Consider the following 26,301-nt stretch of genomic DNA (forward strand, 5'->3'; position numbering starts at 1 on the left):
ACAAGCCCAAAATAAACACTGATTTTGCATGCTTTAAAATGCATTAAAATCAGGCATATATTTATAATTATATTATTGAATATTTTGTTTTCATTGATAAACACCTCTTAAATGTTTATATTCGGTAAGAGGAGAATGCTGTGTAGTAGACTGAGCTGTATAAAATATTAAAATTTAGCTTCACTTATATTGTATTTTATTGCCTATTTAATATTAAATTTAATGAAAATGAAGCATTTCCAAAAGGATGAAACTAGTTTTTAAATTATTTAAGTGCCAGTATTATAAGTTTATAATATTTTATTTATAGTTTTTAAAAGATTTCAACTGCTAACAGTGTTTTTTATTTCTCCTTTTATATTTTTAAAAGATATATATATATATAAAAATATATAAAACAAGTCATATCTTTTTGGTTTGGAACTTTTAAAATTGGCACGTGAAATATTTAGGAAGAAATTCTACATGGAACTGGCTCATTGTCATTCCACGGGATCAGCTGGTTGCTCTCTTTCCTTGTGTGTTGTTGGTCCTCACGGCTTGCCTGATGAGTCCTTCACTGCCACTTAGACATATGGAGCTGGTAATATTGGAAGATGACCCTTGAGAGTATCATATAAATGATTTGATCTGAAATTTAATTTTAGCAGGAAACCATATGAGTCCGCAAATGCAAAGGTAGACGGTATCTAAGCAATGTTATCTATTCAGTAGTTAGGTTTGCTCCAATGGATTCTAGTTTTAACATAAAGAAGGCAGAAAATGAAACACACTGGTAATATCCAACCAAGAAAATTGTGTGCAGATTTTAAGAGGCTCAGTAAGAACTGCTTGAGCTAAAGCAGGAAAGTAACAGCTACATTGTTCAGAAGTAAATTAACGTGTGCTTAATGGTAATGCATGCTGCCTAGACATAAATACTCTAAAAAACAAAACAAGAAAAAAATAGAAAAAGAAATGGGGGAAAAAAACCTAGTTGAGTGAATGTCAACATAAAAAAAAAGGTAATCAAAGGCAAGAGAGATACAAGATACTGTGTAAGGCATCATTTACAAAGGAACACTGTAAAGATTGCAGAATAGAGGTAAGAGGATGTTAAAATAAGAAAATCCAAGATAGAGAATGAAAGGAAGATTGTACAACATATTAGGATAAATGAGAAGTTATTTGTCAAATACTCAAAGGACAAGATAATAGTGAATGAGAAGAAGGATGACTAAAAGATGGAGATGGTAATTTAATAAAACACAGAAAGAGCCAAACTGAATCAGACAGATAGTTTCTATCATGTAGTATTTAGCATTCACTCGTAACATTATCACTAGCCTGTCCTGGGTGAGATTGATTTTTGTGAATTTTGCTTTGACAATGATACCACTATCTATCACCACCGCCCATAGGTGATAGTGCATTTGTCATAGACTTCTTTATGAAGTCTCTCGTGGGTATTTTTGACAAGGGTAACTCTTCAACTTAATTACTGTGTAATGAGACATGATTTTTAAAAATATATACCTAGATGATGTTCTGATATGATTTTGAAATGTGTTAATTCACTGAAAGCCAAAACTTACATACGTAAAGTATACATTAACTGGAGCAGTGTCCTCCACTCACCTGGAATATTCCAGTTTTCATGTATTTTACTACTGTTTCTGAATGTTAGCCGAACAAAAAATAGCGTTGGGTACAAACAAAACAAAAAAAGTGTGTGTTTCATCTCCAATTCCCCATACATGTAAGTTCAGATAAGTCACTTAACCTCCTCATACCTTCCTTTTCACCTGTGTAAAAAGAGGGATCATGCCTTCTATATATCTCTAAATGCAGGAAGAGTAAGTGAGACACAGGAGAGTGCTGTAAGCCTTTGCAAACATGCATATAAATCTGGCATAACTATTCACAATAGCAAAGACATGGAATCAACCTAAGTGCCCATCAATGATAGACTGAATAAAGAAAATGTGGTACATATATGCCATGGAATACTATGCAGCCATAAAAAAAATGAGTTCATGTCCTTTGCAGGGACATGGATGGAGCTAGAGGGCATTACCCTTAGCAAACTAACACAGGAACAGAAAAATCAAATACTGCATGTCCCATTTATAAACGGGAGTTAAATGATGAGAACACATACACATATAGAAGGGAACAACGCACACTGGGGCCTACCAGAAGGCAGAGGGTGGGCAGGATGAGAGGATGGAGAGGATCAGGAAGAATAACTTATGGGCACTGGGCTTAATACCTGGGTGATGAAATAATCTGTGCAACAAACCCCATTACACACATTTACCTGTGTAACAAATCTGCACATCCCGCACATGTACCCTGAACTTAAAATAAAAGTTAAAAAAATATAAAAAATACAAGTACTTCTGAAGTACAGCTGAGCCTGACTGTGTGTAACTCATCCTTTAGAGTGCCAACCCGCATTAAGTTGATGCTTTTGGTGCCGGGAACCTCACATCTCCTCCTCTTCTGGAATGTAGCCTAGAGAGGAAGCTCTTCTTCTAGTTTAGAGGGAAGGTATCTCCTTCAGGAAGCACTGCACTGGCCCTGAAGAGTCTGCCTACCCTCTTCCTGCCCCCTACTCCCACTCCCATCCCACCAGTGTGGAACTACTTGGTGTGTAATCAAAGGCCCAGTTTGAATTACTGTGAGGCCAGTGGCTAGCAAGCAGTGTCGTTGGCACTGGAGATTATCATGCCTGGTTCTCTTCCCAAGCTTCAACTGTAGCTCTTGAGCAGCAGCTTCCTCTGAGCTTCTAAAAAAATGCCCAGAAAACTGCCCAGCCAACCACATTTGCTGGCAAGCATAGCACCAGGCATACAGTCAGTTTGAGTGCTATTAGTTAGGCTTTAGAACTTCCAAGGGATCGTTGGTTTGATTGTCATGGTATCAGCCAATCACCCAACATCTTTGACCCATGACAATTTGCCAGACACTATGCCTGGCACTCTGAGGAATAAAAAAAAAAAATGAGACAGAGCCCTAGTCTGCTCTAATCTATCTATCTAATGGAGGTTAGATAGATATGGCAAAGCACCCAACAAAGTTACTACCCATTAGAGTTGTGAATAGTGGTAATAATAATTATTTTTTGAAAATCTAAGAAAAGAGAGCATGTGCTAGAATAGGTAAGGAGGGCTTCACTGAGAAGATGGAGTTGGAATTGAATCTCAAAAGCTGGATTTATTTTGGAGAAATAGAGAGGAGTTAAGAAGCAAAAGTATGAACAAAATCTTTTTTGAGAATGTTCCAAAAGAAAGTAGGCAAGAAGAATGGTAATACGGTTGGCAAGATTGGTTAGGAAAATTGTTGTTTAGTCCTGTATATAACAACATTAGAGAATATTTACTGTAAGTTAGGTATCATACTAGGATCTGGATATAATATGATGAACAAAACAGACCAGTTCTCACCCCCTTAGAACTTACCTTTCAGTTGGATAGGTTGTCAATAAATAGGTGAGCCAATTACTAAGTAATTCTCAAATCCATGGTGCTAGGAAGGAAACATCCTGCTGCAGGAAGTGTGGCAACCTAGGTAGCACCCTGGGAATGGCCACACTAAGGAGAAGCCCTTAAACTGAAAGCTGTTGGGTAACAAGGACCCAGTCTTTAAAGGTGTTGAGGAGAAGTTCATTCTAGGTAAAGACAACGGGATACAAGAGAGTGCTAAGAAGGGATGAGTTTTGCTATGTCAGGGAGGTTCACTGCATGGGGTCTTAGTGCTAATTTTTTGAACTTCTTTCTTATCATGGAGCTTGTAGGATTCTTGACAATTTAGCATTGAAGTACTTAGTACATCAATACTAAGAATAAAATGCACGTGAATGATGACTCTTACACAATCCTACATAAATGAAATAACCTGTAAAACAGATTACAACCCAGAGGAAGTAAAGACAATGAATATGATCTTGATCATCCAGAATTTAAAAGAGACAGTGCATGATATATACTTACTTTTTAAAATTTAGACACTTTGAGTTGTTAATAAGAATTGGTCCATTTGTTGCAAAATTATGATTTTTTGGTAACAGAAAATATATTGATGAAGCAAAAGAATATATTTTAAGTTTAAATTATAATGTACATTTTCTGTATCATAAGAGACACCAGTGGTATTGATACATTAATTCTTAAGGTAAGATACTGGAAGATGACCAAAATGTAGATCAAGTTCCTTATGGTGTTCGGTAATATGTGAAAGTAGGAGTGGTACCATAAAGTCCAGTCAAGTCTAGACTGGAAAAATATCCAAAGCAGTTTAGACTACCAACGTCTTTTTTTTTTTTTTTTTTTTTTTTTTTGAAACAGAGGCTCACTCTGTCGCCAAGCTGGAGTGCAGTGGCATGATCTTGGCTCACTGCCAAGCTGTTGACTTTAGTTAGTGATTCAAAAGTAACGTTTAAAAAATTATGGATGAGTATGTGTGTATGGGAATGTGTTTATGTATATGTATCTGTGTGTAAAAAGTTATTTGACCCATCAGACCTTTGAGTGCAAACACTTGCAAGAAACAAAGTTTAAGGAAATTAATGGAACATAATTGCAACACTCACCACAAAAGCAAGGATTTGAGTAACCTAGGGATTGGATGCACAGTTTGTTCCAAAAAAAGTTTTAAATCTAACAGTGAAAATTTTAGAAGAATAAATCCAGAGCATTATAATACATTGGTTAATACTCTCCAAATTATTGTGTATATGTACTGCAAATTATACAGAAAATTCCAACGGATTCTTACCCTTTCATCCTTTTATTTGTGATGTTAACACTTGCAGGTTAAGAGGTTAGATGTTAATAGTTGGACTTTATATTCTTTCACTTATGCAAAACCTTGAAAACTTTCGTAAGTTAAACCTCTTGCTGCCCTCGGGAAATCACAAAATGCAGTACAATTCCTCTAGCATCTTTTACCATGTTCTGTGCTGGCCAGACATTTAATTCTATTTAAAATCCACTTATGTATATTTTAAAAATTAATTCTTTGGCCATGCCTAGTATGCAAGCACTCTGGTATAAGATTGTAGACTATTAATATGCTGCCAACTTGGACCTTATTCAAAATTATATTGAGACAGTTTGTGATTCTCTAATTCATTATCTGTAGTTAGACTATCCATATCTTTTTAGTAAAAGAGAAGAAGGCTTATATATTGGCATATGCATACACATAGGAAAATAAAGTGTAAACCTTTCAGGATACTCTAAACCTTGTAATTTTTAAAGAAACAATGTTATATACACACTTTTTTTGTTTGACTAGATATGGTATATTTTAACCGTGAACACATTGAATGCATTCCAGTGTGTCAAATGATATTTTAAATGTGAATAGAGGTGAATGTGCTTGAGAATACTCTTTGGGAGGTGTGGCTGTTTTGGGGTTCTGCTTTACTTTGCTGACAGTGTTGCATGATTCTGTGATTAACAACCATATTTCTGGTGCTATCATATGGAAAAAGCTAGCATTTATTCTCCCTTAACGTTTTATTGGCATCTTTGATGTGTTATAAAACAGACATTTACTACTGAGTAGCTAAGCATTTCCCCCTCTTTGTTTCTTTAATTAACGTATTGATCTAAAACAAATCTATAGGATCAAGCTTATTGAGGCAGACAGCCTGTTCATCTCTCAAGAGATCACTGTTGCACTCCACACACTTTTTCAGTAAATAAAATATGGACAAAACTGCAACATGTGGAGGCTGAAGATTCCATTAAAGACTTTTGGCAACTGTACCTTAAAGATATTTCAAAAATAATTGTGCTTTATCGCTTCTTCTGTGCCATAGCATATAACAAGGGTTTTTGAAAAGACCAAATACAGCTCTCTGTTTTCCATTTAATGGAAGAAGTAATAAAGTTTAATTGTATACTTGAGCACAGGGTGTCATTTCCAATACATCTGATCAATAATTCATCGATTGCCTTTGGCTCAAAGTAATATTTGAAAGAAAATGCAGCCAGTGGGAGCTTCTCTAGCTGTAGCTTCATCATCTCTATTAATTATGCTTTTCCTGAATTTGGATCATTAGGCTACCAAAGTGACAGCAGATGGCGAGCAGACTGGACAGGATGCTGAGAGGACCAACACAAGAGCAAAGTCCCTGGGAGAATTCATTAAGGAGCTTGCCCGGGATGCAGAAGGTATTAGAAAGAATCATGTTTTAATCATCATTTCTCCCAACAGAAAAATACCGACAGGGATGACACAGGACTGGAATTTCTCTTGCTATAAGTGACATCTGTAAAATCAAAGGTTGAGTTTCAAAAAGTAGTATGGTTAAGATATTCAAGGGTATCGTCTGCTGAGAACCCGTGACCTGCAGTGTTAAATTAGCGATAGTAGTCAGTGAATTAGTGACAATGCGGGCAGAATAGCAGTAAATTCTTGAAACATGGCTATTATGATTACATAAGAATAGGAAACTTTTGTTTTTATTTGAAAGTGTTTAAAATGTTTTTCATTTTTAAGAAAGTTAATGTCATCATTCCACTTGATACATTAAAGCAGCACTTCAGTTTCTCAAAATGGCCTTTCAAATACCGGGGACTGGTTTTTAATGAACATCTGTTGCTTGGGATTTGGATGTGTTACTTTATGAGAAGCTCTGATGCATTTAGCTCACAATGCTCTAGGAGTTAGTTCTTGCCATCTACTAACATGAATGAGAAAGTGGAAGCCATTTTTGGGCAAAAGCCCAAATTAAGAAACTCAAAGAATGCAGATAATGCCTCTCCGCACTCACCCCCCCAAAAAAACCTAGTCCTTAAATATTTGTTAAAATATAATAAACATGCACGCAGGTTTAGAAATTGGGAAATTGTTGTTGTTTTTTGCTTGAAGAAATAAAACATTTTTCTTGCTCTGCAATAGTATGCGTTTTAGATACTTTGTTTCTTAATGTAGCCAAATAAGTAAGGATGTGAGATCAACTTCAAGGCAGATTCTAATTGATAATTCTTAGGCACCACTGGCCAAGAAGAAACAAATCCCAAAGATTCACCACTGCAAAAAGCAACAGGGTTTTAATTTGAGAGCTAATTTGAGGCAAAGGTGTGAGGTTCTGAAACAGAAATTACCTCTTCCAGCAACATCTCAGTTAACTCATTGTGGTTTATCCTCTGCTAGATGAAGCTGTTGTACTTTCCCTAGTATTACTTTCCATTAATGCTGCTTGAAGTGCCCTCCTCTGACCGAAAACAACAACAACAACAAATCCCACTGCAGGTAGAGCATCTTCACTCTGAGCTGATCCCCAAACGCCCTAGTCAATGCTCCAGGAACTTTCCTTTTCTTTCCATTGACATTTCAAACCCCCAACACCCAGGAGCCCATCCTGGGGACTCATTTTCAATTTGTTTCAATCAAGCATTGGTATGAGAATAAATGCTAGCATATGTTTTAATAGATCCTATTATCAAAACTGCTTACTTTATTCTCTGCATTGAACCCTCCGTCTCCCACCAAACACAGATGCATATTCATGATTATGCATGAATCAATATGAATGACTATGCATGGTTATGCATGAATGCTCAATATGAATATTTTCTTCTTCTGGGTGTCTAGGGCCTCTAGGTACTGTTTGTACAATTTGTGAACCAACATGGGGGCAAAGTGGAGATGACATTTATCCCAGGCTTGCTCACCACCCCAAATCCCAAGTCTATACACCAGAGAAGGGATTACCCACCAAAGGTGTCGCTCATTTCCTAAATTATGCATAGATCAGGTGGTCTGATTGTGTCTGTCCAGATAGGGCACCCGTTTCTAATTTATGTAAAGTGCCATGTGGGATAGCTATACTTTAGGGAAATAAGAACACTATTCACTTTTGCCTGCAGGCACTATTTGGCAGAATTAATCCAACTGTTAAAATTGAATGAAAGCTCAAATTTAAATTGTACCAGAGCAACACTAAATGTTCATTGAGATGTAATACAAAGCTTGGCAGTTTAAGGGAGAAAAAAAGAGAAGGTCGGGAAAGGAAGAGAGGGGAGGGAAGGAAGGGAGGGGAAGGAAGGAAGGGAGGGGAGGGAAGGAAGGGAGAGGAGGGAAGGAAGGGAGGAGAGGGAGGAAAAAAGGAAGGAAGGAAGGAAGCAAGGGAGTGAAGGAGGGAGGGGGAGAGAGTGTGGGAGGAGAAGGGAGGGAGGGGGAAGAAAGGAAAGAAGGGATGAAAGGAGGAAGAGAGGGATGGAGGGAGAAAGGAGGGAAGGAAGGGGAAGGAAGGGAAGGAGGAAGGAAGGAAAGGAAGGAGGAAATAAGGGAGGAAGGAAGGAACGAAGGAACGAAGGAAGGAAAGAGGAAGGAAGGAAGGAGGAAAAGGAGGGAGGGAGGAAGGAAGAAAGGAAGGGCAGAAGGAAGGAAAGAAGGAAGGAAGGGCAGAAGGAAGGGGGAAGGGAGAGAGGAAAGAAGGAAGGGAAAGGAAGGAGGAAGGAAGAAAGGAAACGGAAAGAAGGAAGGAAGGAAAGAGGAAGGGAGGGAGACAGAAAAGAAAGAAGGGAAAGGAGGGAGAGAGGAAGAAAAAAAAGAAAGGGGAAGGAAGGAAGGAAGGAGAAATAAGAAAGGGAGGGAGGGAAGGAAGCACTAACCAAAGGCTTTAAGTAGGTTATACAACATATCCACACCTCTTTTTTTTCACTCTCGAAACTATAATATGAGGGATAACCATCAGTACTTTTACATTTTTGTTAGTTGTAATAAATTGCTGTGGGAAAAGTAGATGCTTCAGCCTGACATTTATCTATTTCAGCTTTATGTTTGGACAGATGTACTATTCATCCTATCTTTCATTATGAGTCATGACCTCTTCATAGATAATCAACTTCTATTCATCTAAGGCATTCTTATCTCACTATAATTTTATAATATCTACCATGCTATGACTCCTGATTAGTTCATGAATAAACTCTGTTTTTTCCATGCATTATTAGAATTAATGAGTGGACATAGGTAAACCCATTAGTGTTTATTTCCTGACATACAATAGGACTTAATCAATGATAGACATCTTTCCTTCCTGTTTCTCAGATCAGAGTATTTCTATTCTTAATAAATTTACCCATCAGAGGATCTTTTTTTTTTTCAGACTTAGTATGAAAACAGTTTTGCTTCTCCTGAGGAATTTTTACTCATATTTATAGATACTGTATGCCTCTTAAGAACCCTATTTGTGTTCCGTGCTACACATAGGCTACTAAGATGCTTAGAAGTGGACTTAGGATGCACTGCATGGAATGTTACGGCATGGTTTTCTGTCTACTAATTCTTTTCCTAATTTACAAAGTTTTTTTTTTTTTTACCTGTAGCGCTATTTCCCTTTATTTTAATTTTATCTGATATTAGGATTTTTTAAAATTACCTAAATCCTCCTTTGAATTAAGTGGGAAATAAATAAGTAAATTGCAAAGATATATATTTTACAATCATTTTCAATACTGTGGGAAAGAAAATATATTGAAGTGATAGCGCATACTTTTGAATAAGAAATGGAAAACACATTCATCTCTAAGAATGCTCAGAGAAGTTCCAAATCCTATTTATACATAGGATCTGGAACTATATATATGTATATAAACATAAAAATGTATGTTTATATATGTGAAACAATTAAACTTCTCCTATTAAAATGATGCTTCCTTTCTTTTTTTGGCTGGGGGGGCAGTGATTTCTAAGAAAATCATATTGCCTAGCACTTGATAGATGCCTATGAGAGAAATGGAAAATGACAGCATTTTTAAATTTAACTTTCAGTAGAAAAATAATGGAAATAAAAATTAAACTAGACAGTTCACCATACAAAAAGAATGTTAAATGAGGGTAAGTAAAGCACAGTGAAATAATCTGGAAAATAACTGTAAAACTTTAAAACACTAATGATAAATAAATGTTATCTGAATAAAACTGAAAAGTTTTAATGGGCCATATATAATTTATTTGTGTCCCAATGAGGCCATATTTTTCTCCAAAACCCATATCTAAAATTTGTTTTTCATAATGAAGATAAAGTAGCACACATACCAAATACCCATTTGAAAGATGCTATCATTTAATCCAAAAAGATGCTGAAGGACCATGTCCATTTTGGGGAGCTTGTATTTTTTTTTTATATAACATGGGTTGCAACAAAAAGCTGGCCATGGAATAGCAGTTTATTCCATGCAGCCAATAGCAGTTTATTCCATAAGCAGCCAATATATTTGCTAAAATGTTTGTTCTTTTGGTCCTAATCACGTTGCAATCTTTTGGGACTATTTCAATAACAGTAATTGCAACAATTGATAATATCCAACCGGAAAAAAAAAAACAACAAGAAAACAACAACCTCATGACTGAGTTGCACAGTGATGTCCTATAGAAACTGTATGGAGTACATGTTACATGTTTTGATGTTTTTCTTTTTTTTTCCTCATGTTTTCATTTTCCTTTTTACTTTAAGTTCTGGGATGCATGTGCAGAATGTTCAGGTTTGTTACGTAGGTATACCTGTACCATGGTGGTTTGCTGCACTTATAAACCCATCAAAAGAAGACATTTATGCAGCCACAAACATATGAAAAAAGCTCATCGTCACTAATCATTAGAGAAATGCAAGTCAAAACCACAATGAGATAACATCTGACACCAGTCAGAATGGCAATTATTAAAAAGTCAGGAAACAACAGATGCTGGCGAGGCTGTGGAGAAATAGGAACACTTTTACACTGTTGGTGGGAATGTAAATTAGTTTAACCATTGTAGAAGACAGTGTGGCGATTCCTCAAGGATCCAGAACCAGAAATACCATTTGACCCAGCAACCCCATAACTGGGTATATACCCAAAGGAATATAAATCATTCTACTATAAAGGCACAGGCACGTGTATGTTTATTGCAGCACTATTTATGCGAAGAGATGGAACCAACCCAAATTCCCATCAATGATAGACTGGGTAAAGAAAATGTGGTACATATACACCATGGAATACTATGCAGCCATAAAAAAGAATGATATTATGTCCTTTGCAGGGATATGGATGAAACTGAAAGCTTCAGCATCCTCAGCAAACTAACATAGGAATGGAAAACCAAACACCACATGCTCTCACTCATAAGTGGGAGTTGAACAGTGAGAACACATGGACAGGGAGGGGAACAACACACACTGGAGCCTTTTGGGGGTTGGGGGCAGAGGAAAGGGAGAGCATTAGGACAAATAGCTAATGTATGAGGGGCTTAAAACCTAGATGATGGGCTGGGTGCCGTGGCTCACTCCTGTAATCCCAGCACTTTGAGAGGTCGAGGTGGGCAGATCACCTGAGGTCAGGCATTCAAGACCAGTTTGGCCAACACGGCAAAGCCCCATCTCTACTAAAATGCAAAAATCAGCTGGGTGCAGTGGCATGCGCTGTAATTTCAGCTGCTCAGGAGGCTGAGACAGTAGAATGGCTTGAACCCGGGAGGTGGAGGTCGCAGTGAGCGGAGATTGTGCCAATGCACTCCAGCCTGGATGACACGGCAAGACTCCATTTCAAAAAAAAAAAAAACAAAAAACAAACAAACAAACAAAAAAAACCTGGATGACAGGTTCATAGGTGCAGCAAACCACCATGGCACATGTATATCTATGTAACAAAGCTTGCTTTATTAATGCACGATCATTTTGCTAAAGCCATTTTTGTGTACCTTAATGATTTCTTCTACTTGTTTACAAATGGTTTTAATTTAAAGAAATTATGTATGCCATCCAAAAGATACAGCCATATTTGCCTTTTCCCTTTCTCTGATGTCATTCTTTTTCCACCAGATTTTTCTCTGTAGAAGTTTAGCTTTGAGACTAGAGCACAAGAGAAACAGTGAGATTCTATCTCTCATTTGTCACTTCCTCTATACTGCCTAGGCCCAGAACCTAAATTAGATCAAATTTCAAAAGATATCTCTTATGAAAGCTGATTTATACACACACACACACACACACACACACACACACACATTTAACAAAGAAAAACCATACAGCTTTAGCAGGTTGAGAAGTGGCATTTATTAATATCTTCATTTTAAAAAATGGGTACAAATTATGTCAGTTAAAGCCCAGATTGCTGGTCCTCACCCCCAGAATTTCTGAGTCCGCAGGTTTGTGGTAGGGCCTGAGCATCTGCATGTCTAATGGACTCCAGGGTGGTGATGCTGCTGCTGCTTGTTGGGGACCACCTTTTAGAACCACTGTGCTGACCCACCTTCTCACATGCCCTCTGCCTGCGCTGCTTGTCCTGCCTGTGTGCAACTGTTTCAGGAGCTCTGCCCAGTGCAAAACTCTCTCCAAGAAAATAAATTAATTTTCAGGATTATCTATGTCATACGGAGATCTTCAGATACACCCTTGAATGGTAGAAAATGCCTCTTGGCCAACCTAGACCCCTCCTCATTCTAGAAGTTTTCAAAGGTAATATTATAGAAATAAGTATTCGGCTGACAAAAGAGTTTGAGAAAACATCTCTCTTAAACTCACTAAAAAAAATGTCCTATAGAACACACTCCAGGAAACTTTAGTATAAAACTAATAATATAACTGTGTAAATGTTTTAATTCACCATTTTAAACTTTTATTTGACAGAAAATTCTTTTTTCAAATGAAATCTTGCCCAGAACACCAACCTATAAAGCAGATTCTTGGCAGAATAGACATCATTTGTAGAAAACCTGAAGCACCTGGAGAATCCTACGATTCCAAGGAGCACAGTTTGAAACCCCATTTAATGCATAATAAACACAGACCCTTGTGAAGGATGCTATGGCTGGAAGGTGTCGTTGAAGCCTAATTTATAACCCTTCTCCTAGAAGGGTTATAAGCCTAGACCAGAGTGCTTCTTTCTTCACTCCTTTAAAAAATGAACACAGGAGAACTATGTGGAAATACAAGGGCAGGTTCATTTTCAGAGATCTCATCACTGAATGTATTTCCATACTTGGTATTTTTAAGCTGACTGATAGCACTGCTGTGACTAGCTTATCAGCAATGCAGAGCTTGTGTTTCCAGCCTCCAAGTGTTATGCTACAGGTCACCGTTTTTTTTAGAGCTCGTACCTGAATATGCTTTGACCTACTTCTTTATTTGTAATTCTTTCTTTCTTTTGAGGTTAAAAACACCATGTTTTAATTGCTGTAACCCCCAAAAGAAATAAAATATTGAGAAATATATTACATTTCCCTGTTACTGATTGTTGTCTTAACTACCTCTGTGTTTCCCAACAGGAACACTCACGGCAAAATACTCTTCATTTGGAGATGGTGGTACCCAGCAGATGCTGAATACCATGTTTCCATGTGGCATTTTTGTTTACTAATTTACAAAATTTGTTTTACCCCCTGCAGCTGTAAATGAAAAAGCTATAAAACTAAATGAAACTCTAGGAACTCGAGACGAGGCCTTTGAGAGAAATTTGGAAGGCCTTCAGAAAGAGATTGACCAGATGATTAAAGAACTGAGGAGGAAAAATCTAGAGACACAAAAGGAAATTGCTGAAGACGAGTTGGTGTGAGTAGATGAGTTATTATTTTTTCATTTGACACACTGAGATTTCCAGATAATTTACAGTTTTCTAAATTTTTATCGTATGTATAAATAAAAGATGCTTTGTTTTTCCAACCTGGAGATGTTTGCTATGTTATCTATTATCTGTCTATCTAGCTATCTATCTATCAATCATTATTTATTCATTTACTTATTTAATTGTACTCTATCATTGTTCTAAAATGAAACAAAAGCATGTTCTTGCCTACATATAATCAAGTAAATGATCTTTTCTGGTGTTGCCCCTTCTATAATTAGGCTAATGAGCTTGCTTTGTTAATCACCTGCATTAGGGACTTTTGGACTATCAGTTGATTTTTGTTTTAATAAAAATACCCATATACAAAGTAATGACCTTACCATTCATGTATTGGCCAACCTATACATTTTATCATCTTAAGAAATGCTGAAAAGAAAAGTCATCAAATAATAAACACCTAATACTTTCAAATAAGAATGGGGAATATGAGGGTTGGGAAAAGTGATAGGGATTTTACTCATGCTAAAGAACTTTTGTGATAACACTCAATAAAATAGATATATCTCTACATTCATAGTCAGCTAACTTCAAAGTGGTAGTATTATTAATAGTTAAATAATTTATACTAAACCAGCAATATCAGCACACCAGAGAACTTGTTAAAAATACAGGTTGTCAGACCCCATCCCAGACCTCCTGAATCAGAAACTTTGGGGATGGTACCAGCAAACCATGTATTAACAAGCCCTTCAGGGGATTATGAGGCACGTTAGTTTGAGAATTACTGTCTTTCAAGTATTTAGAGTTTCTGAATGATTTGGAAATTATCACTTTAGAAAAACTAGGTAAGTTAAACCCAGAAAAACTTCCAGATCAGTCAGTTGGAAGAAAAAGAAACATAGATTAAAATCATGCTATTCTACTAGCATGACAATGACCTAGAATTCTGTTCACAGTTTCTAAGCAAACATACCAATATTCATCATTACATTCAAAGTAATAGAGAACAGGTCTCAGTATGATGAAACAGGTGGACTGTTTGATTTTGGTATGTGAACTGAATCATAAAACTCATAAAACTCATTTCATCAATCAGATTCCCAGAATGACATGAGACCCCTTCTGATTCAAAATGTCTTTTTACTTACAAATTTAAAAGGATTTTTTAAAAATATGTTTTGCTTTTATTTTAATTAATTATAAATGGTCTCAGGTACCAGTTTTCAACTTGATTTAGCACACAGTGAATCTATTTTACATGTTTTCTTATTTTCTCATTCTTTTCATGTTAGTATCTGTTTGTAACGTTGTTTAATACCAATAAACCCTAAGGCAGTGACATGAGCTCATTGTCTATCATTGGGCTGGGGGTGGTTGCAGAGCTGCAGAAGGGCTTCTGAAAAAAGTGAAGAAGCTGTTTGGAGAGTCCCGGGGAAAAAATGAAGAAATGGAGAAGGATCTCCGAGAAAAACTGGCAGACTACAAAAACAAAGTTGATGACGCTTGGGACCTGTTGAGAGAAGCCACGAATAAAATCAGAGAAGCTAATCGCTTATTTGCAGTAAACCAGAAAAACATGACTGCGTTGGAGGTGAGTCTTAGGAGCACTTTTGTCTTAATCTCAGAAGGTTGGTGACTGGGGGGCAGTGTTGAACGTGGCTGGACTATTCTACTTGATGCCCATTTACAAAGATCAAAAGTGACAACTCTGAAAGGGAACTTCTAAGAAACAGAACAAGAAATGACTTTTTTTGTTTTGTTTTTAATGACCAGTTACCATCACTCAAAGTATCAAATAAAATTTCGATAAATTAAACTGTTGAAGATATTTAAGAACACTGTGATACAGTGGAAGAAGTTCTTTACAGGGAGTCAGGCGACCTTGGTCTCAGTGACAACTGTGCCACTTAACTAGACATACAAATTGGGCAAGTCAATGAACATCTGTAAGCATCGGTTCCCCAAATCTACTATGACTGCATTATACTATAGTAGGTGGGGTATCTTCAAATATTCATATCATATTATTTTGCAGCTTTCCCAAACTAATTCCCAAACTTTGTTCAGAGATCTTGCTGCCAAAGATCATAGAAGTCCCCTACACTTTCAAATTCAATCTAAGCACATGACAAATAGCTCAATGAATTGAGACCAGAGCTTGGAAAACATTTGGTTCCCCTTTTTCTGTGCACTGTGTTCTATGCAAATGATCCTTTAAAAGGGACTAATAGGAACAGATAAGGTCTGGGTTATTTTCTGCTCCTTTTCCACACAGATAACAGTTATTTCTCAACTCAAGAAATTATGGGCAGCCTCTATCTTTTTAAGAGTGCTGATGGAACTAGAACTAAAACAGATTCCTCCATTATTATTTTCTTCTTCTTTTCATTTTCTTTCTTAATCTTAACATAGTAAATAATCACTTTTCCTAAGAGTAAATTCAGCACATATAACAGCAGAAACCTGTATTTGATATTAATATTTAAACAACAACTTTCTCCCCAGAGACAAATTTACCTTTGCTGTTTCCAAAGTATCCGACTCCGGCAGGTCAGAAAACAGAAGCAGACCTAAACGTCTTCTAACACATAATTTCACCTGCAACAGTAACTCAACACCCCCAGGCATATAGTATGTATGTAGGAATGTTTGTCGAAGGACAGTAACGATTGAATAAAATGAACCAGGATTTTTAAAATCTATTTATTTCTATTTTCCTTTGGATTAAGTAGTAAGAGGATGAATTACTTTTTTTTTAAATATATTTTATTTCTGGGTCCCTCTTCTGAGACTCAGCCTTGTCATTCTGGTAGAAGATGGAAGAGGCTTACTTTTTTTCTTAACTGAGTCACCTAATCCTAACTAATTTGGAGTCTACTGACATGCTAGCAGTATTCCAGAAAAATCTCTCTCCTGTGAGGCAGGATGCTGGGCCACTGTCCTATCACAGGCTCCAGCACGATTCGCCCTGCTTGGTGACACACCGGCCGTGTGACTTACCCGAAGGTGCACCTCTCTATTTTATGGCACCAGTTTGAGAAATGAAAATTACCTGTGTGGAAAGCACAGTAAGTATTTGAGAAATATTTCAAGAAGAGTTATATGGCACAGTCAGTAGTACCTTTAGCTATTCGTTTCTTTTAGTGATGTTTAAAACCAGAAGTCATCATTCTTGGGCACCCCTACAAGTGCCTGGAGCTTATGTATAGTCAGTATTGAAATTCTAAGTGGTCCTTTTTGGATTTTCATTTTATGTGCCACGCTTAACTAAAGGCTTCTTTAAAAGTTACTGGATAAAATAGATAAACTAATTGAATTAATATGAATAAGGCATAGATTATTTATGGTTGCTTAAATTACCATGGTTGCTGCCCAAACGGCTGAAAATCACGTGGAGTGTTTGTTAAGCCAACAGGTTTCATGGGCTCACAGCCAGAGAGTCTGTGTAGGCTGGTCTGGGGTATGGCCCCATGTCTGTATTCTAACACTCTCCCTGGGCTAATCTGATGCCTATACAGGTTGAAGAAAACTGACGCATTACATCTCTTTGGTAGAATAGTCAGCTGCATTTTAAATAAATAACTCTCTTATGGCTGTGCCCACAATGAAGGTGATATAATTAAGACCCAACTCAAAAACTTTCTATTTATTTTAAGGTGGTATGTAATTTTCTTTTTAAAAATTTTATCAAGCCTCTAATTCATTCAGGAAACATGCTAGACTCCAAAATTGATTGTGTCAATGATGAGGCCCCTCAGAGCAGCAGCCTCGGTGTGACCTAGAAACTTCTCAAAAAGACGAATTCTCGGACCCCATCCCCAAATGATCAACTCAGAAACTCTGAGAATGGGGCCCAGAAATCTGTGTTTTAAAAATCCCTCCAGTGACTCAGATGCAGCCTCAAGGTTGAGAACCACTGGTATAAACAATAAAACACCATCTCTGATTACTTCAAGTAACTTGTATTCAGTGAGAGGTACACATAAGCAAACCACTCCATACAGTACCATAATTGTCACAGGGGTAAGCAAAGGAGGGAGTCTAAGTCACCCCTGAGTTTAGGAAGATCTTTGTAGAGGCCCTGACACTTGTGCTAGATCCTAAAGGGTAAGCACTGGGCCACAGAAGAAGAAAGAGAAGAACATTCCAGAAGCTGGGAAAAACATATACAAAGGCATGGAGGAAAGAAAAGGACATTTTGGGGGAAAGTTCAGTGGTTTGACAGGCTTGGAAAGAAGCGAGTGAACGACTGAAGGGATAGAAAGACAGAGAAGATAGGCAGAGTGCAGACCTTCAGTTCTAAGAGAATCGCATTGTGAGACTAATCTAAGTAATTGGTTTTTATCCTGACAGCTATAGGAAGCAATTGAAATATTGCAGTCATGGGTTAAAATAAAATGTTGCAGAATTTGAGTGGTTCACTTAAACTGAAGAAATGGTTTTGTATTGGAAAATAGTGTGATATTAGGCTAGAAAAGTAGGCTGAGATAATATTTATCTAAATGTCTGTCAGGTACCTACCATATCAAGGTACTGTCGGTAACCAGGGTATTTGAGGTTGAATAGAAATGACTCCTGGCCTCAAAGAACTTACAATCTTCTGAAAAATTCAGACATGTTAACCTTTCACTCTACGTAATACTATGATAATATTGACTGGGAGATTCAGCAAAAGTTTCACAAATATGACAGCATCATAGCGAAGTGGAGAGGAATTGGAAGAAAGACAGAGCAGCAGGAACCCCAGCCCAAGCTTTGAAAGTGTAAGGTGATCTTAGGATGTTTTCAGTATAGCAGAAAAACTTTCAAAAGCTACGTAAAAGTCTGTAGCAGAGAAGGCTCTGGAATTTGGAGCCAGATCATAAAAGGCTACTAGATAGTGATGGAGTTGGAAGGGTATTTCCAGCAATGGAGAGAGGGCTAAGGGAACTGGGGACCTCACGGGCAGGAGAGAAGACGAATAATTCAGTGAAGCAAAAGAATATGTATTGAACAATCTATCCCCAAATCTACCATTATAACCTTGCCAAAGAAGGCAGTGTGGATCGAGTAAAGAGTAAGTTGCTACATAAAGATTACACAGGCCAGCCTGGGCACCATGGCGACACCGTATCTCTATAGAAAAATGCAAAAATTAGTCAGGCATAGTGGTGCATGCCTGTGGTCCCAGCTACTTGGAGGCTGAGGTGGGAGGATTGCTTGAGCCCAGTAGTTTGAGCCTGCAGTGAGCTGTGATCATGCCACTGAACTCCAGCCTGGATGACAGTGAGACCCTGTCTCAAAAAAAAAAAAAAAAAAGAAAGAAAGAAAGAAAAGAAAACAAGAATAGACAGTAAGAGAGCTTTTGCAGGTTCCTGAAGAATCTACCACACCAACACACCACAAAAAAAAGAAAGAAAGAAAGAAAAAGAGCCGGGCGCGGTGGCTCAAGCCTGTAATCCCAGCACTTTGGGAGGCCGAGACGGGCGGATCACAAGGTCAGGAGATCGAGACCATCCTGGCTAACCCGGTGAAACCCCGTCTCTACTAAAAAATACAAAAAACTAGCCGGGCGAGGTGGCGGGCGCCTGTAGTCCCAGCTACTCGGGAGGCTGAGGCAGGAGAATGGCGTGAACCCGGGAGGCGGAGCTTGCAGTGAGCTGAGATCCGGCCACTGCACTCCAGCCTGGGCGGCAGAGCGAGACTCTGTCTCAAAAAAAAAAAAAAAAAAAAAAAAAAAAGAAAGTGTTCAATTTGCAAAGCTCTGGAATAAATTAAGATATAATTGATTACAAGTTAAAAGTAGAACTATAATCAACCTTCATATCCAAACAGAATCATTGAGCAATTATACTTATGCCATACTTTTTGTAGAATAATTCTCCCTATACGTAGACCTTCCTTCTGTTTCTTAAATACTCTAAGTTTTCTATATTAGGTATTTTATATGCTATATCATTTTCTATCTGTCCCTCTCTTTGTTTTTATTGTACTCATCTAATCTTTCTTTAAGAATATATTATACATTAATTTACTCATTCATTTTATCTCTCCTCCAGACAAGCCATGAGGAACACGTGTTCTTCCTCACTTCATCCCCAAATCCTAGAACAGTATCTAGCAAAGACAAAACAGATTTTTCTTCAGTAAATAAAGTGCCATAAAACAAACCCAAATACTCTATACTTTTATCAATATTTGTGAGCTCCAAATTTCCATCTTTCCTTGGTTCAAAGCTGGAACCCATCAGTATCTAATCTGAAAATAAGACACCTCAAAAATTTCTTTAACCTCATCCCAACACTTTGGGATGCTGAGACGGGTGGATGACGAGGTCAGGAGATTGAGACCATCCTGGCTAACATGGTGAAATCCCATCTCTACTGAAAATACAAAAAAAAAAAAAAAAAAAAGCCGGGTGTGGTGGCAGGTGCCTGTAGTGAGGCAGGAGAATGGCATGAACCTGGGAAGAGGGAGGCGGAACGTGCAGTGAGCCAAGATCACGCCACTGCATTCCAGCGTGGGCGACAGAGCAAGACCCTGTCTCAAAAAAAAAAAATTTATTTAACCTCTTGATCATCATTTCTGATTGAGTATGATAGAAGCACATTTTGATCTTTGCATGACAATTGACTCCCTAAAGTGACTCAATTAGAGCTTTTACAAAAGATTCTAAGTCACTACTTTATTGAAATCAAAATATATATAGCTCTTCAATTAACACGTGTGGAAATATTCTCCCTGTTTCCAGTGGCACAGCATTTTAAATTACCTCGATCCATTAATTCGAACAAGCCACGTTGTAAAATATTCTTGTGTTTCTGTACATGCTATACTTTAACTCAGTTCATACAAAAGCTAAGGGCTAAAATTGGCAGTTGTGTAAAAGAATGTTAGACCCTTGGAAGATCAGATATGACTTGTAATCAGGGACATTGTAATCAGGGACATTGGGACTGTTCCTACATTTGTTTTCTGTGAAGAGTGAATGACATATCACTACTTCCCCTGAATTAGTGATGGGAGTAGCTAAATGAGCCAAGTGTCACCAACACAAGTCCCAGGAATTGACTCCATTTTCTTTCTTTCTTTTTTTTTTTTTTTTTTGTAGACAGAGTTTTGCTCTTGTCACCCAGGCTGGATTGCAATGGTGTGATCTCAGCTCACTTTAACCTCCGCCTCCCAGGTCAAGCAATTCTGCCTCAGCCTCCCGAGTAGCTGGGACTACAGGCATGCACCACCACAGCCAGCTAATTTGGTATTTTTAGTGGAGGCAAGGATTCACCATGTTGGCCAGGCTGGTCTCAGACTCCTGACCTCAGGTGATCCGCCTGCCTCGGCCTTCCACAGTGCTGAGATAACAGGCATAAGCCACCATGCCTGACCCATTTTCATTTATTTACTAAAAACATCTATTGAGGAAACTCATCTAGGTACTAGAGATAGTGGTACATAAGACTGTCTTTATGGAATTTGTGTTACAGTGCAGGCGACAGTCACTAAACCAGTAAACAAGTATAAGATACAAACATAAAGTTTGGATGCATGGGCTGATATACATAAATTGTTTATTGATACATAATACATGGTATATTGCATGATATTGCATAATACATTCAATGTATTGTCCTTCGTTAACCATGTATAGTTCAACAGGCTGTGCCTTTCTGCTAGTCCCCGTACATGTATCTGTGATGCTTTGGTATTTCTGATTTTTATTACATAATCTTTGTTTTTAGCAATTCCTGGCAAAAGTAATCAAGATGAATCAATCTATATAAAAAAGAAAATAATATTATCTATGTTTCTATAGCTTTTGACCACTCTAAAGAATACAATTCAGATAAATGAGTTCTAAGAACAAAATAAGGTAATTATAATAATTAAAATTACAGTGTTACTGTGTGCCAGGCAGTGTTTTAAGCTAATTCTTCTCTAATTTTACAATGTCTATCAATCGCATGGGGTTCTTGTTAAAATTCAGATTCTAAGTCAGTAGTTCCTAAGAACGGATTGAGATTATGCATTTCTGATGAGCTTCCAGGTGTGGCTGATGCTGCTGGTGAATGGGCTGCACATTGAGTAGAGAAGGACTAAACATTTTATATGAAGCTAAATTACTTCCTTAAGGTTTCATAGCTTAGGCGTGAGCAGAGCTGAGATCCCAAACCGGGAGGGCTGTCACTTGGGTGTAGCTTTTAATCACTGTGCCGTAGTATATAGAGAATGATTGAGACAAGGATGGGTGCTATTTTAGATAGGTAATCAGAGGAGTGGCTGTTACCAAAATGGAGGGAGGAGGAAACAAGCCAAAGAGCAGGAAGAGTACATAGTGGGAAGATCTGCAAGTGCAAAGGCTTAGAGGCAGGAACTAGATGTATGTACCTGGCAACATACTGATTTGGTTGGTGAAGGTGAGGAAAGAAGGGTATGAAATTAGCACTAGCCCAGTGCAAATTTTAAAAGTGTGATTTCTATAATAGAAGAGATAGTATTTTCATAGTCCAGGACCCAGGATCTATCATTAAGTAGACAGGGGTTTAAATCTTAACCACACTGTACTATTTTACCTTAAGGAAATCATTTAATGTCTTAGTTCATTTAAGCTGCTATAGCAAGAGACCAAATACTGAGTGACTTATATGCAATCAAAATTTATTTCCTATGGTTCTGGAGGCTGGGAAATCCAAGATCAAAGTGTTGGCAGATTTGATGTGTGACGAGGGACCACTTTCTGGTTCACAGACACCATTTTCACTATGTCCTAACATGGTGAAAGGATGAACAAGCTCCTTCAGGTCTCGTTTATAAGGACAGTAATCCTATTTATGAAGTCTCTGCTTCATGACCTGGTCACCTCCAAGGGTACCACTTCCTAATCCTATCACCTTGAGGATTAGGATTTCAACATATTAATTACCAGGGGACACAAACATTCAGACCACTGCCCTTTACTTGTTCAATTTTCCACTTACGTAAAAAGTGATCAACATAGGATCCAAAGAGTTGGAATAACAAAATGCTTATAAACTGTCTGGCACATATTGAGATCTAAATGAATTAGCATTATTGTCTATAGAAAAAGCCTATAAGTGGTCAAAGCTTAAAATTACAATTGATGCAGTTAAATCTATAGGTAGAATGGTGATTTCAGGAATAGGAATGAATCAAAAGTATAAAGAATAAAATAAGTAAAAAAATGCCCCAGATGGAGAAATAGCAATATTTGTCTCTCATTAATTTTACTCTTCTAGGCCAGGATTGAGTTTTGTGTAATTTCGAGACAAGCTATATGTTCCAAAGAAAAATTATAATCTATTCTCCCATGAAACAGTCCATTAGGTTGATTCTTCCATGTGATAGTTTCTCTATTTCTTAAAAAATACTTTAAAAAAAGTACTTTCCCTAAGTTTCCTTAAAAATCTCACTTCAAATTTCACAGAACTCCCATTTAATACATCTGCTTATGTTTATGCTCACAAAGTACTCATTTGTATATAGATTCTAGAATTCAATATGTAGTACCAATGTAACTATTCAGCACTTACATTTTAGTTAGAAATGGATACTCCATCTTTCTTTTCAAGTAGTTTTAATTCCTCAACTAGTATCGCATAACTTTTCTTCGCTTGGATGACTTTCTCACAATGAGAAGGAGAAATAACCTGTACAAGCCTCTACATAGAAGAACTCTTGAAGGACTGGCTAAGTAGTTTATATTATTCTCATCTAGCCACATTGTCAACATGATGTACCTTTTTTGCCAAGCTTTTATTCAAACAGCTCAGGAAAGTCAGGAATACAGGGGTAGGTAGGATTTTACGAAAACGCAGTTTTGATGTCTTGTTCGTAATGGTCTACAGAAAAAGAAGGAGGCTGTTGAAAGTGGGAAACGACAAATTGAGAACACTTTAAAAGAGGGCAATGACATACTCGATGAAGCCAACCGTCTTGCAGATGAAATCAACTCGATCATAGACGTGAGTATTTGGTAGAACTCAAAAGAGAGATGGTAATGAGTAAATGGGAGCCTATGAGAAAGCTCAGTAATATAAGCAAATACTAGTATTTGTTTTCTTGTAGAGATAAAATTATTTTTGCATTATTCTGCTGTGACCATGCCTATCTATTGGTGACAACTGGAGTATCACTTTGTTCTCCCAGTGGACATGAGTGTTTGTGTGAGGGTACTCACACATTCACACAAATCTGTTTTTGTCCACAGCGATGAAGGACATTTCTTGTTCCTAGAGCAGCACTTACAATCTGCTTCAATATTTATATAACATTAGTTAAAAGAGAAATGTAAATTTACAAACAGGCTTTTAACATGTAATGTATAATGCATTACATAGAGTGATATGTGGTCATAGAAATGCAAATGGCCTAAGAGATCCTAATGATATGTATAACTATGAAGTGGCATTGTTTAAATAGATAGGCTTTTCTTGATGTAAGTTGGTTTCTTAAATTTCCTAGTCTATTTCATTAAATAATGACTTTAATTCTCTATTCTTTCTGCTATGTTAGTAAGTTTGAAGTTTCATTTAAAAACTGAACATTTGGGCCAGGCGCGGTGGCTCACGCCTGTAATCCCAGCACTTCGGGAGGCCGAGGCGGGCGGATTGCCTGAGCTCGGGAGTTCAAAATTAGCCTGGGCAACATGGCGAGACCACGTCTCTACTAAAAATTCAAAAAATTAGCTGGGTGTGGTGGCAGGCACCTGTAATCCCAGCTACTCAGGAGGCTGAGGCAGGAGAATTGCTTGAACCTGGGAGGCAGACGTTGCAGTGAGCTGAGATCGCACCACTGCACTCCAGCCTGGGCGACAGAGCAAGACTCTGTCTCAAAAAATAAATAAATAAATAAACAAACGTGTAGTTATGTCTCATAGAGAAATTAGTAAAAGAGAGGAGGCTTGAATTCACTTGCTTAAAATGCCCTCTTCTCTACAAATCAGTATGTTGAAGACATCCAAACTAAATTGCCACCTATGTCTGAGGAGCTTAACAACAAAATAGATGACCTCTCCCAAGAAATAAAGGACAGGAAGCTTGCCGAGAAGGTGTCCCAAGCTGAGAGCCATGCAGCTCAGTTGAATGACTCATCTGCTGTCCTTGATGGGTATGTCATTTGTTGTTGGAAATGTTTGTGTATTTTGATGCTTGTCCAAAGGTTTTAACTGGCATAAATGGTACAGAATAATTTTCAAATCCTGATTTCTGTTAACTGTGAACACACTAGCTATATGGCTCTTCTGTGGACAGGCTTAATTAGGAGGTTCTGGGCAAAGCTCTGCTAGAGCAGCATCAAAGTCTGAGTTACAAATAGATTCAAATATGGCTTAGTAGGAAATGAACATAGCCCTAGGCTACACTTAGAAAAAATTATTTTCTGTTCTTTATTAGAAAGCACAGTGGTTGCCTTATTAGCATTTTAAATAACATATAAAAACACATTCTGTTTCAAATTTCAGTTTTATGTTTCTAATGCAATCAAAACAATTTATTGTTAAAAGGGAGACTTTTGAAAATGTGGTCCCATACATAGCCTTTAAGTCTTTTTTTTTCTCTTTTAAGCTCCAGGGAGATATTACATTTTCTACTGTAAAATATCAGCTTATTCTAGCTGGGATTATTACATAGGTCATAGGAGGGAGAGTAAAGAGGAAAGTATATATTTGACTTACAAACAGCCTTCTGTGTGTAACTGATATGCTTCTCCCACAATTTTGAGATTGTCATAATTAATAGAGGTGCTATTAGCCCCAAGAATAATTTGCCCAAATAAATCTACATCACATGCAAGGCTTTTTTCTCATACTTAATACTTACTGTTACAAAGAAAAAATACTAATGTTTGAAGACCTTGGAAAATATATGCATTATCATTTTATTTTATGTCAAACTTTTGCCACTTTATAATGAAGGGTGAGTGGTAGATGAAACACAAAGCTAGATATTATCAGATCCAAGTTCTAAGTCCTTTCTTGGGGACATATTGGTCATTTGGCCTGAAACAGGCCATTTACTCTTCTGAAATTCATTTAGTCTCCTCTGGGAAGTGCAGCTATCCCAAAAAGATTTTGTGAAATTAATCCCAGTAGAAGAAGTGCTCTGAATCTCACAGCATGCTTAACAAAGAACTGTCTCATATCACACACCTGCTAGAGTACATGGTTGCAGAGACTTTTGGAGGATGCAATGGGTATTTAAGATATGTTGGTAGTGTTTCATAGCTGAATTACTTAGAAATATAAGTTTAGGTTGTAGAAAACTACAAGACAATATAATAAGGAGATACTTCACTGTGATTTGGAATTGTCCTAGATATATTGGCCATGATCATTTGGAAGCCAGATTTCTTAATAATTGGGATGTTCTTCACTTAAGTACCATTGAGTGCCCTGACATTCTTTTTTTTTGAATCATCCCACCAGAATCCTTGATGAGGCTAAAAACATCTCCTTCAATGCCACTGCAGCCTTCAAAGCTTACAGCAATATTAAGGACTATATTGATGAAGCTGAGAAAGTTGCCAAAGAAGCCAAAGATCTTGCACACGAAGCTACGAAACTGGTAAGAAACAAATAGCACATGTGCTGGGAATGGAAGTCAACCTTTTTGCATTTTTCAAATGTAAGTCAGTCTGGAAAATCCCAGTAAATTGACATATTTGTTTTGGGTTATTTTTGAAGACCTCTTTTAAAATTTACCTAAAATAAATTCTCAGTACGCTAAAATTATAGTAGAACTCTTTTGTCAGTCACCCA

At 37.3% G+C, this 26,301-nt stretch overlaps 1 protein-coding gene across 9 annotated transcripts in view; it reads left to right on the forward strand.

Moving 5' to 3' along the window:
- Nucleotides 1–26,301, forward strand: part of LAMA2 (laminin subunit alpha 2) — a 611,630-nt gene that overhangs the window by 473,420 nt on the left and 111,909 nt on the right. For all 9 annotated transcript variants that reach the window (XM_065543374.2, XM_065543379.2, XM_065543380.2 and 6 more), the window contains 6 exons: nucleotides 6,053–6,164; nucleotides 13,372–13,534; nucleotides 14,931–15,141; nucleotides 23,393–23,509; nucleotides 24,490–24,653; nucleotides 25,969–26,107. In XM_065543374.2, the coding sequence (XP_065399446.1) occupies nucleotides 6,053–6,164; nucleotides 13,372–13,534; nucleotides 14,931–15,141; nucleotides 23,393–23,509; nucleotides 24,490–24,653; nucleotides 25,969–26,107 (906 nt within the window). The remainder of the gene's footprint in view (nucleotides 1–6,052; nucleotides 6,165–13,371; nucleotides 13,535–14,930; nucleotides 15,142–23,392; nucleotides 23,510–24,489; nucleotides 24,654–25,968; nucleotides 26,108–26,301) is intronic.

The sequence above is a fragment of the Macaca fascicularis genome, chromosome 4 (assembly GCF_037993035.2).
Source record: "Macaca fascicularis isolate 582-1 chromosome 4, T2T-MFA8v1.1".
NCBI lineage: Eukaryota > Metazoa > Chordata > Mammalia > Primates > Cercopithecidae > Macaca > Macaca fascicularis.